General features: G+C 41.4%; 1 protein-coding gene across 1 annotated transcript in view; it reads left to right on the top strand.

Moving 5' to 3' along the window:
• The window catches only part of TTC39B (tetratricopeptide repeat domain 39B), a 123981-nt gene that overhangs the window by 74960 nt on the left and 36645 nt on the right, over positions 1–12376 (top strand). The window contains 3 exon segments of the mRNA XM_042912460.1: positions 404–480; positions 3971–4038; positions 8216–8280. Coding sequence (XP_042768394.1) covers positions 404–480; positions 3971–4038; positions 8216–8280 — 210 coding nt within the window.

Below are 12376 nucleotides of genomic sequence, written 5' to 3'. Positions count from 1 at the left end.
AATTATGTTGCAACCCTGCAAATGAAGAGTTTCCCAATATCACACTCTAAGTCGATTCTTAACCTGTGGGTGCCTCTTACCAGAGAAATACTGATTTCAGCATCGTGCAGGTGCTTGGCAGGGCTAGTGTTCATTGTGTTGTGCAAGTTTGTCCACTCACGTGTCCAGTAAGTGTGGATGGAGTGCCCACAGGAGATCAGCTCAGGGCTGGGTGCCGGGTACACAGTGTTGAAAAGGGTGCTCTCTGCCCTTTAGGGTTTAGAGTTTGAGGTTTGCAGTTCCTCCTTGGTAACTCTTTGGTATGACTGAGACTGAAATGAATGTCCGATGAAAGTGAACTTGGCCTGATTTATTATTATTTTTTCTTTCTATTTCCCACCGCCCTTCTACTTTTTCTCCACAGATACAGGAAAAAATGCACAGTTGTGGAATCGTTCTCAAGTCTTCTTTCTAGGGGCTCATTGGAACAGCTGACTGAAGGTGAGACTCATTTAAAAGATTAATGTTTCCCTGTCTTGGGAAGGTTAAAACGTGATCATACTCCTAAAATTCAATACTTAAGCATATAATGTAAAGTAAATGGAGTATCTTTTTCTCTTTCCCACCATAACTCACCCTGCAGGAGTGACCACTGTTAATAGTTGGGTTAATGGCTCAAGATTACCCACCTAGCGGAGCGAGGTTCCACCTGCCTTTCTGTAAGCCACAGCTCTTTCCGTTGTACCTCACACATTTTCTTGTAGGCTTGTAGTAAAGGGAACAGAGTGTTCATGTATGGCTGAGAGAGACATCTTGAAAATAGATGGTGCTGCGTTCTTACCTTTTTATAATGTCTTTGACATGACACTTCAGAAAATCTGGAATAAGGTAGGAGGTTACTTCTTCCTAATTATTAAAAAAATAAACGAGAAGATGCTACTATACACCTATTAGAATGTCCATAATCTGAAACATCAAAAACACCATGGTTGATGAGAATGCAAAATTGTATAGCTACTTTAGGGGAGACAGTTTGGCAATTTCTTACAAAACTGTACGTGCTTTGTTTGGCCTTACAAACCAGTAATCAGTCTCCTCAATATTTACACAACGGAGCTGAAGACTTAGGACCAGCACAAAAACCTGCACGTAGATGTTTACAGCATCTTTATTTGTAATTGCCAAGACTTGTAAGCAACCAAGATGTCTTTCAGTAGGTGAATGGCTAAATAAACTGTGGTGCATGTAGACAAATGGACGATTAATTAGTGCTAAAAAGAAATGAGCTATCAAGCCACAGAAAGACATAGAGCAACTTTAAATACATATTACTAAGTGAAAGACGCCAATCTGAAAGGGCTACGTGCTGGATGATTGCAAGCATATAACATTCTAGAAAAGGCAAAACTGTAGAGACAGTGAAAAGATCAGTGATTGCCTGGGGATGGGGTGTAGGGATGAATAGGTAGATGGAGCACAGAGGATTTTTAGGGCAGTGAAAAAACTTTGTATGATATCATGATGATGGGTACATGTCTTTATACATTTGTCCAAACCCATAGAATGTACAACACCAAGAATGAGCTCTAATGTAAACTGTGGACTTTGGGTAATTATGATGTGTGAATGGAGGTTCATCAATTGTACCACTCTGGTGGGGGATGTTGATAACGGGGGAGGTAATGCATGCATGGGGCAAGGGATACATGGGAAATTTCTGTACCTTCCCTTCAGTTTTTCTGTGAATCAAACACTGCTTTAAAGAATAAAGTCTTAATTAGAAAATAATAAAAATAAACGAGCTTGTGACTATAGCATATTCTGAAAAACAGGTTAATTTAGACTTGTACATCCAAAGCCATGTTTAATTAACATTTTAATGCAGGCTGAAGATATTTCCTTCAGTAGACTAAGGAGTTTATGATTCAGAGATGTTCTGGTAAGGTACCTACTCATAAATGCCAAATGGCTAATTTTGAGAACTGAGGAATATAAATCAAACAGAGTGAAGGAACAAGACTTTTATAAATTAAGTTGCATTTTATTCCTAATGAGTTTGGCTGTCACTGCAACCCAAACAGACTTTGTGTTCAAGGAGGCATGTCAAAACATTGTAGCTTTAGTATGTGATTTGTTTTTCCTCTTGGTAATTTTCATTTACATCCTTCAGTGGCTGGTTGTCTGCAGGAGTCAGTATATTTAATTAAACTTTTCGTGGGTTTAACATGGAACACACCCATTCTTCTCTCGTGCCTGGCGTATTGCCCTGAATGTTTTTCAGATTTCCTTTGAAAATAGATATGTACATGCAGTACTTAGGATGGGAAAGGGATTTAACATGAAGGATAGTTACGTATAGTCTACAGAGTTCAAATTTTCTTGACCTTTCAGCTCTGTCTTCTCATTATGTCCTTGAGCTGCTCTTAGATTTGTCCATTTTTAACTTCACCCTGATACGTCTAATCCTTTGGATGCTCATACCTCTGCACGGACTCAGTGTTGCCTACTGAATCAAGCCCAGCCTCTGACGCTTAGGGTTGTCCATAATTCAGCCCCGACTTACCTTTCCGGACTCATTTCACACTCCTGCCTTTACACACCTTGTGCTCTCACCGGGCCTTCCCCGCACATGCCCAAGCCAGCAATCTGGGGTACTGAGTAGGCTTTCAAAGTGGGAAATTCCAAACTGTTCCCACTTTGTTACAAATGTACATAGAAAGAAGAGGAAATTCAGGTGACTGTAAAAATCGAAGACTGCTTTTATTCCTCCGAACGCTGAGTAAATCCAGAGGGCCAAGGGTAGTAATCGTAGCGAAAGTAAGCAAACAAAAATGGAGCGCTTACTCTGAATAGTGAGCTCTGCTTGCAGCACCTCACTTGATTCTTCAGCTGTGAAGTAGAGACATTATGAGCTGGACTTTATAAATGAGGTAATGGACGGGGGGTGGGCGGGATGACCAGCAGAGAGAGGAGGGATGACCCGAGGGAGAGGTGAGCTGACCGGAGATGAGGAGGGATGACCGGCAGGGATAGGAGGGATGACCCGAGGGAGAGGTGAGCTGACCGGAGATGAGGAGGGATGATTGGCAGGGAAAGGAGGGATGACCCGCAGGGAGAGGAGGGATGACCACCAGGAAGAGGAGGGATACCTAGTACACGGCAGAACCTTTCCCCTAGCCCAGGCTGTTAAATACGCCAAGCTTGTTTCCTTAAGTAAAATGCCAGTTTGCATCCCATGGATAAAACAGGAAGCTGCTGATTTTGTTTACCCAAAAACGCAAAGGTTTCTCTCCTACCCTAATCTCTGCAAGTACAAGGTATTGTTTAGGAAGATGGGCCATGTGTTTTGGGGCACTCCATCTGTCCCTGGGATATGCATAGCTTTACACAGTCCTTTTTGTGAGTGCCTTGTTCCTGTGCTAGATCTCTCCATGATCAAAATAGCCTGACGTGGTGCTGATGCTGACTCTTTTTATATCACGTCATGACTTGGCACTCAGGGCCGTACTTTTTTGCAGAACTCCAGAGAATCGCGCTCTCTCTTTAAGGTAATAATGTGTCTGATCACCATGACTATCATACCTTCGTATTTTGGAAGCTAGGATTCACAAACAGAAGATTGTTTTTTCAATCTTTATAACTGTGTTAAGTTTACGTGTTAGTGTTAAATAATTTTCTTTTTAAGTGCTTTTAAACTTTGGTTTCCTGTTGTGAGCTGAGTTTGGGGCTCTGGCACCAAGTGCCTGACTCGTTGGAGTTCTATTTGAATGGGGCCAAAGATGACTTCCTTAAATCATTTTACACATTCTAGAAAAATCTTGCTGAGGGTCTGAGAACTGAGGTCATCATCCTCCTTTTGTGGAAGTACCAGAACAAGCTAGATTTTTGTGTCTCCCTTGGGTTCATTGATCTATCAGTCTTTTCTGAAATCTCAGAGCAATGACTGTGGACATAGGATTTTCCTTAATATAATTTTATTTGTTTTTAATAGAGGAAATGCATGCCGAAATCTGTTATGCCGAGTGTCTCCTACAGAAAGCAGCACTCACGTTTGTGCAGGTAATGAATGTTTGGCTTAGAATCAGTATTTCTGGGGAAGCCTGCCAGCACTACATAGAAAAAATGTGGCTCATTCTATGTCAGTGCTTCAGTTCTTTTGACTCAGAGTTGTAACAGAAGATACTTGCCGTTCTGATAAACTTGGGCTGAAAAAAGACCCCAGGGAGCTTTGTTCCTACACTAATGCCCTTAGAGTCTGTTTTGAATTTCAGTCTGTTGGGAACCACTGCCTTGTAAAGAAACTGTTTTGCAACCACCACACCTACTTTCTGGTTGCTTCTCTAGATGAGAAGCGTGAGATTATCCGTCTTTGCTTTTCCTAATGGTGAGGGCTACACGCGGGATGGCCTGGGCAGAAGACACATCTTCATCCTTGGCCATTCCCTTCTTTACACCAGCTGCTTCAGCAAAGCTCAGGTATGCATGCACTGAGCCCTAGGCTTTTCATATATAACTTTGGATTTTATTTTTCCCCTTTCTATTCTCATTCCCCTTTCTTACTTTTATTTCTTCCTATGGAAGAGTAGATTTAAAAAGTTCTAAACCAAACAATGAATACCTTTCTTTTGCGACATTTTAATTTTATCTCTAAGAACTGTTACAGCCAGTACCTTGCCTAACATTTTATTTTCCACCGCTTGGATTTAACCTCATGGCACCATGGGTGGCAGTGATGGATACAGTGGGGTAGAGGTGGGGTCAACATTGTAAGGGGGAAGAAATGCAATTGTAAAATTGAAAATCTTACTCAATTACAATGTTTTACATTGTATTAAGAGTTGCTTTTCTTTTTTTTTTCCCTTCCCTTCCCTCCCCTCCCCTCCCCTCCCCTCCCCTCCCCTCCCTTTCCCTTTCCCTTTCCCTTTCCCTCCCCTCCCCTCCCCTCCCCTCCCCTCCCCTCCCCTCCCCTCCCCTCCCCTCCCCTCCCCTCCCTTTCCCTTCCCTTTCCCTTTCCCTTCCCTTCCCTTCCCTTCCCTCCCCTCCCCTCCCCTCCCCTCCCCTCCCCTCCCTCTTCCCTTTCTCTTCCCTTCCCTTCCCTTTTTCTTCCCTTCCCTTTTTCTTCCCTTTCCCTTCCCTTCCATTTCCCTTCCCTTCCCTTCCCTTCCCTTCCCTTCCCTTCCCTCCCCTCCCCTCCCTTCCCTTCCCTCCCCTCCCCTCCCCTCCCCTCCCTTTTCCCTTTCTCTTCCCTTCCCTCCCTTCCCTCCCATCCCTCCCCTCCCCTCCCCTCCCCTCCCTCTTCCCTTTCCCTTCCCTTCCCTTCCCTTCCCTCCCCTCCCCTCCCCTCCCCTCCCCTCCCTCTTCCCTTTCTCTTCCCTTCCCTTCCCTTTTTCTTCCCTTTCCCTTCCCTTCCATTTCCCTTCCCTTCCCTTCCCTTCCCTTCCCTTCCCTTCCCTTCCCTCCCTTCCCTTCCCTCCCCTCCCCTCCCTTTTCCCTTTCTCTTCCCTTCCCTTCCCTCCCTTCCCTCCCATCCCTCCCCTCCCCTCCCCTCCCCTCCCTCTTCCCTTTCCCTTCCCTTTCCCTTCCCTTTCCCTTCCCTTTCCCTTCCCTTTCCCTTCCCTTCCCTTCCCTTCCCTTCCCTTCCCTTCCCTTCCCTTCCCTTCCCTTCCCTTCCCTCCCCTCCCCTCCCCACCCCTTCCCTTTCTCTTCTCTTCCCTTTCTCTTCCCTTTCCTCCCCTCCCTCTTCCCTTTCCTCCCCTCCCTCTTCCCTTTCTCTTCCCTTCCCTTTCTCTTCCCTTCCCTTTCTCTTCCCTTCCCTTTCTCTTTCTCTTTCCTCTCCTCTCCTCCCCTCCCCTCCCCTTTCCTCTCTCTCCTTTCTCTTCCTGGAGGCTTACCCCTTAAGTTGGGTTCTGGTTTAGTAAAATTGAATCAGTCTGGTCTATGACCCTGTTTTCTAAAACCCTACGTATTCTGAAGGCTGGTTGAAAACTGCATTCTTACTGCTTCAGTGAACATAATGCTGGTCACGGAGGTCCCCAGTTTTTCTGATTGTTTCCAAATGGGGATTTGCCAATCAAATCTGGGAGTTGCAGGCTTATTTTATTTGTGGGGACTTGTAACTAAACATCCGGCAGATATGCAGGCCTCTTCCCTCCTCCTCATGCCTCCATATCCAGTTTAATGGTCATGCTTCTCTTACCATGCTTCCTTTTCCTTCTCTGATTGTTCTAGTGGGCGTGTTCGTCAGCTCTCCTCTAGACTGCATGGCAACCTAGCGACCCTCTGGCTCTAATTTCTCTTATCCTCAGCTCATTGTCCATTGTGCAGCCGCGTCCCCTCTCAGAGACGAGAATCTCACCTTGTCATCTCTCTGCTTTAGCATCTCGTAGCTCTCACCGACTGTGGCAGTGGTTCCGTATCAGAATATCAGAAGTGGGGGAGGTTTCAAACTAAACTGGTGTCTTCTCGCAAATTCCCTATGCCCCCCCCCCCCCTTACCATGTGCTCAGATGCTATTGGCAGGTATGTATGACGCATACCTGAGTGGCATGGGTAGAGGTAGCTTTGTTACTCCTTGGTTTTGCGGTCTTTGCAGTAGCTTCTGCAGCAGCGCTGGGTGACGTAAACACAGATGGCCAAGTACACGCCATGATCTTTAACGCCTCCTTGCCTTTCTACTTCAGTTTCCCTTTGCTTGCGAAGCTCACATCTGGTTTGCCTTCCTTCCTCTGGCCCCATCCTAATCATTTTTTGTGCCTTAAGCGCCTGTTGCTTTCAGGAAATTTTATGGGCCTCTCCATGCCCCCCTCCCCTACTTTGTGCTCTCATGACCTCCTGTGCATATCTCTGCCCAGGTGCCTGACTCTAGCCCTTAGCGCCTTTTATTGCTCTTGACTGGTTTTGCATTCAGATGGCAGGTGTAAAACAGGCATTCAGTCAATGTTTTTGGTGAATCATGAAATGAAATATTATTATTGGAGGCAGATTTTAAAGTGGTTTGAGAAATTCTTTCCTGGCCAGTATTGGAACTTGTGTAAGCATAAGGCTCCTTAAAATGAGAAGATGAACATTTATGTTGCATGGTGAATTTTGTACTTATCAGTGCTTATAATAATTTGAATGTCAAAGGTTTAATAATTAATGAAACTTATATACTAAAATAAGTTTTTCTCTTGCTTCGGAAGGATGCTGAAGTGCACAGTGAATCAATACCAGAGCAGCTTTCCATTATCAATAGGCTAGGAAAACATCGTCCACGGAAATGGGAAACATGGGAACTGTCTCCAGTAGCTCCATCTGTTGACTAACTTCCTTTAAGCAGTTTTGGATATAATTTGTTAAGAGATTCTCTTAGAATCCTGGAATGTTGACCCTGAAGATGACATTCATTTAGGCCCCTGCCTCAATTTTATGGTTGATGACCATGAGGCAAGGAGAAGTAAAGTGATTTTTTTTCCCACCAAACAAAATTGCATATTAGTGCCAATCAGTTTAGAATCCAGATCAATAATTTTTGTTTTGGAAATATGTATTAGTGAAATTTACAATGTTAAACAGATTGAATGCTAAAGTACCCTGCCAAAGAAGAACCATCATTCCATTTACTGGAGTATGATGGATTGGAAAGTTGGCCCTTAAGGCATACCCCTTAAATCAGCCGTTTGGATTCTGTTGAGCCCAGAAGAAAATTGCACAGTAGATGATGTTTATTACAGTAGATTTGAACTAACTTATTTTGCCCCTAATTGCTAAGGATTACTTCCTTAATTACTTATTTGAAGTGTTGCAAAGATTTTTGAAATGTTTTCTTTTTATTGCCATCTAACGTGGAAGACCAATTACAGAAAAGCATTTCAAATGTAAAGCAAGAGGAATGTTTCTTTTTAAAAAAATTTTTTTTTTAACGTTTATTTATTTTTGAGACAGAGACAGAGCATGAACGGGGGAGGGTCAGAGAGAGGGAGACACAGAATCCGAAACAGGCTCCAGGCTCCGAGCTGTCAGCACAGAGCCCGACGCGGGGCTTGAACTCACGGACTGTGAGATCATGACCTGAGCCGAAGTCGGCCGCTCACCGACTGAGCCACCCAGGCGCCCCGCAAGAGGAATGTTTCAATTTAAAGATTATGTCCTCAAAAGATAGGGAGGGTTTTGTTCTAATCAAACAAATACCCAGATGTGAGGACAGTGTAAGAATCTTTTGCTAAGTGATCTAATTACTTCATTGAATTGTTTTCAGGATGAAAATATGATCAACTTCATCAAAGGTGGACTGAAAATTAGGACAAGTTACCAAATATATAAGTAAGTTAAAAATTAAGATCTCATTATTTATTTATTTATTTATTATTTATTTATTTATTTATTAAGATCTCATTTTTAAATGATTCTTATACTATGTCCCCTTTGTACTTTAAAAAATTCTCATTAAGTACGACTAGGTTTTTTTTTTATTTGGTGTTGGTGAAAATGCACTTGATTTTTTGGCTTACTGAGTATGTATTCAGTGCTATAGGACAACAGAGTTTAAGTTTAAATACAATTTTGAGAAAAATAGCTGAAAAAAAAAGTGCTACTAACACAATTTCTAATTACATAATCTTAGTTTCTCTCTCCTAAAATCAATTTATAGATTTAAAATTACAGGTATGTCTTTGGTCCAGACTAGAGCAGTGCCCTGCTTGGTAAAGTTTTCTGCAGTGATTTAAATAGTCAATGGAGGTGGGCCATAGTGTTGTTCATATGTTCTGTATCCTTACTGACTTTTATCTAGTTGTTCTATCATTTGTTCATGGAGTAAAAATCTCCAACTTTGATTCTGGAGTCACCCATTTCTCTTGTTAGTTCTGTCAGTGTTTAGAACCTTGGTTATTAGATTGATGTGTGTTTTAATTGTTTTGTCTTTCTAATGAATTAAACTTCAAATTTTTTTTTTAATGTCTATTTGTTTTTCTTTTTTTTTTTTTTAATTTTTTTTTTTTTTTAACATTTATTTATTTTTGAGACAGAGAGAGACAGAGCATGAACGGGGAGGGTCAGAGAGAGAGGGAGACACAGAATCTGAAACAGGCTCCAGGCTCTGAGCACTCAGCACAGAGCCTGACGTGGGGCTCGAACTCACGGACCGCGAGATCGTGACCTGAGCCGAAGTCGGACGCTCAACTGACTGAGCCACCCAGGCGCCCCAATGTCTATTTGTTTTTGAGAGGGGGGCGGGCAGAGAGAGTGATGGAGACACAGAATCCGAAGCAGGCTCTAGGCTCCAAGCTGTCAGCACAGAGCCTGATGCGGCGCTTGAACCCACGAGCTGTGAGATCATGAGCTGAGCTGAAGTCAGATGCTTAACCGATGAGCCACCCAGGCACCCCTTAAACTCTTAATTGTTACGAAATGTCTCTACCTAACTCCTTATGATTATTTCTTGTCTTGAAGTCTGTTTCATCTGATATTAATGTATTTATTCATGCTTTTTTTAATAATTAGTGTTTACATGTCATATATTCTTTTATTTTAAGCCTATCTGTTTTAATATTTAAATTGCATTTCTTATAGAGGCTTGTAGCTGGATCTTGCTTTTTTACTCAATGTAACAAATGATATGTTTGTACTTGTGGCTACCATTTTTTTTTTTCTCTTGCCTTATTTGGTTTTCCCAGTTCTTTTTTGCCTTTCTTTGCTTTCATAAAAATTTAAAAATATATATTCCAGTGTAATCAACCCCTCTATTGTTTTCTTAGCTATAGCCCTCTTTAATTTTTTAAAGGTTGCTCTAGTGATTATAAAATCCTTCTTACCTTACAACGGTCAACTTAGAGTTAATATTGCACTGTTGCCCATAAAACATAAGAACTTTGTGGAAGTATAATTTCATTTGCCACTTGTCTTTTATACTATTCTTATGATAGTACACTTACATATATTATAAACCTCACGATGCAGTGTCACACTTTTTCTTTAAACTATGATATCTTACAGATTTTTCTATTTACTCATATATATAGTTACCATTTTTGGTATTCTTCATTCGTTTCTGTATACTTTTGGACTGAAGAATTCCTTTTAATATTTCTTGTAGTACATGTCTGCTTTCAATAATTCTCTCCATTTTCATTTATCTGAAAACGTCTTCATTTTTGAAGGCTATTTTTGCTTAGTACAGTATTCTGGGTTACAAGGTTTTCTTTTTTCTTCTTTCACCACTTTTAAACTGTCAGTCCATTGTATTATGGCCTCTGTTGTTTCTGATCAGAAGTCAGCTGTTGTATGTATTACCAGTCCCTGTCTGTAATGTATCATTTCTTCTGACTGCTTTGAAGACTCTTGTGCCTTTGGTTCTCAGTAGTTTGCAACGTGTTTAAGTGTGCTTTGAGAAATTGTGGCCATTATTTCTACAAATATTTTTTTATGCTCCATTTTCACTGTTTTCCTCTTCTTTTAAGGTCCAATTACACATATTAGTCAGTCTGATTTTGTTCAACAAGTCACTGTGGTACTGTTTATTGAAAAGTATGGTTTTTTGTTTTTTGTTTTTTTGGATTGGCTCTCTGGGTCATCCTGGAGTCAGTTTTTATTGCTTGCTTTTTCTCTTGACCATATGTCATATCATTTTGTGTCTTCTCTTGACAACAGTATTTAAATTGTGCACTAGGTATTGATTCATTATAGAGACTCTGGATTCTATTATCTTCTTGGAAGAGTGCTGATACTTGTTCTAGGAATCATGAATTTGACTAGACTTAGACTCCAAACTCTTGACTCTCTGCAAGAAGGTAGCACCTGAAGTCATGGCTCCTTTATTTCTTCTGTCTTGCTCTTGCTCTTGCTTTTGCTTTTCTTTGGAGTCTCTCCAGTATTCCAATAGTTCATGGGTCCAACAAGAATTTGATCTTGGTTTTTTCCTCCTGTGTGGTTCTCCCCTATCTGAAAATTTTTCCATTGCCTCACAGCCACTCTGGCAGTCTTGAACTCTGTACTCTGACTTTTTAAGGCAATAGGACTGTGTGGCTTTCTGTATCAGTTGTAGGCACCCCATATTGAGTGGACTGGAGAGTACTTTCAGCTGACTAGCCATGTAAACGTGAAGTCCATATGAGAATTGTTCTCATCTTTCAAAGGCTAATTCTTCTCCAGTTTTCTCCTACTTTTTGTTTTCACTTTCCAGTGCCTGAAAATACATTTTAAATATATATTTAAGGGGCGCCTGGGGGATCAGTCGGTTAAGCATCCGACTCTTGGTTTCGGCTCAGGTTATGATCTCACGATTTGTGGGTTTGAGCCCTGTATCTGGCTCTGTTTGGGATTCTCTCTCCCTCACTATCTCTGCCCCTCCCCCGCTCACTTTCTTTGTCTTTCTTTCAAAAATAAATAAACTTAAAAAATATTTAAATTCTAAAGTTTATCATTGTTATCTGTGAGACAGTTATTCTAGTACAAGCTAGTGTGTGTATCATTACTAGGAGCAGATCCCCATTAGTGCAGAACCAAGATTTAGTGTTTTAAGAGATACTTTCACACAAAGTGATTTAATAAAATTATATTCCATTCAAAATCGTATAGGTGGGGCAGAAATTTTGGGAATTGACATTTTGTTTTTAGTTTTCCTGTTGAAATACTTTTTATTTTTTATTTTTATTTTTTTAATTTTATTTTTTTTAATTCTTTTTTTTAACGTTTATTTATTTTTGAGACAGAGAGAGACAGAGCATGAATGTAGGGGGGAGGGTCAGAGAGAGAGGGAGAGGGAGCAGGCTCCAGGCTCCGAGCTGTCAGCACAGAGCCCGATGCGGGGCTCGAACTCGTGAACCACGAGATCATGACCTGAGCCCAAGTTGGACACTTAACCGACTGAGCCACCCGGGCGCCCCTGAAATACTTTTTAGATGATACAAAAGAATGTTAAAGAGCTAATTGCTTTTCTAGTCATAAAAACTTAAAAAACTGAATGAATTCAAGTAGTCTTTTTAAAAAAATAGTTTTTTAATGTTTAGTTTTGAGGGAGAGAGAGAGAGAGAGACAGAGCCAGAACATGAGCAGGGGAGGGCAGAGACAGAGGGAGACACAGAATCTGAAGCAGGTTCCAGGCTCTGAGCTGTCAGCAGAGGTTGATGTGGGGCGTGAACCCACAAACAGCGAAATCATGACCTGAGCTGAAGTTGGACGCTTAACAGACTGAGTCACCCAGGTGTCCCAATTCAAGTAGTCTTAAAATGGCACAAACATATATATCAATGGAATGGAACAGATAGAGTTTTGAAACAGACTCTGTGTGTGTATGTGTGTGTGTGCATGCATGTATTTTTGCATACACAGACATTAACCTGGGAATTGAAAATATGTGACATTCATATATATATATATATATATATATATATACGCACATTCATATATATATGAATGTATG

Source organism: Panthera leo, chromosome D4, assembly GCF_018350215.1.
Source record: "Panthera leo isolate Ple1 chromosome D4, P.leo_Ple1_pat1.1, whole genome shotgun sequence".
NCBI lineage: Eukaryota > Metazoa > Chordata > Mammalia > Carnivora > Felidae > Panthera > Panthera leo.
The sequence above is the reverse complement of the archived record's forward strand: the minus strand, read 5'-3'. Positions and strand labels throughout refer to the sequence as shown.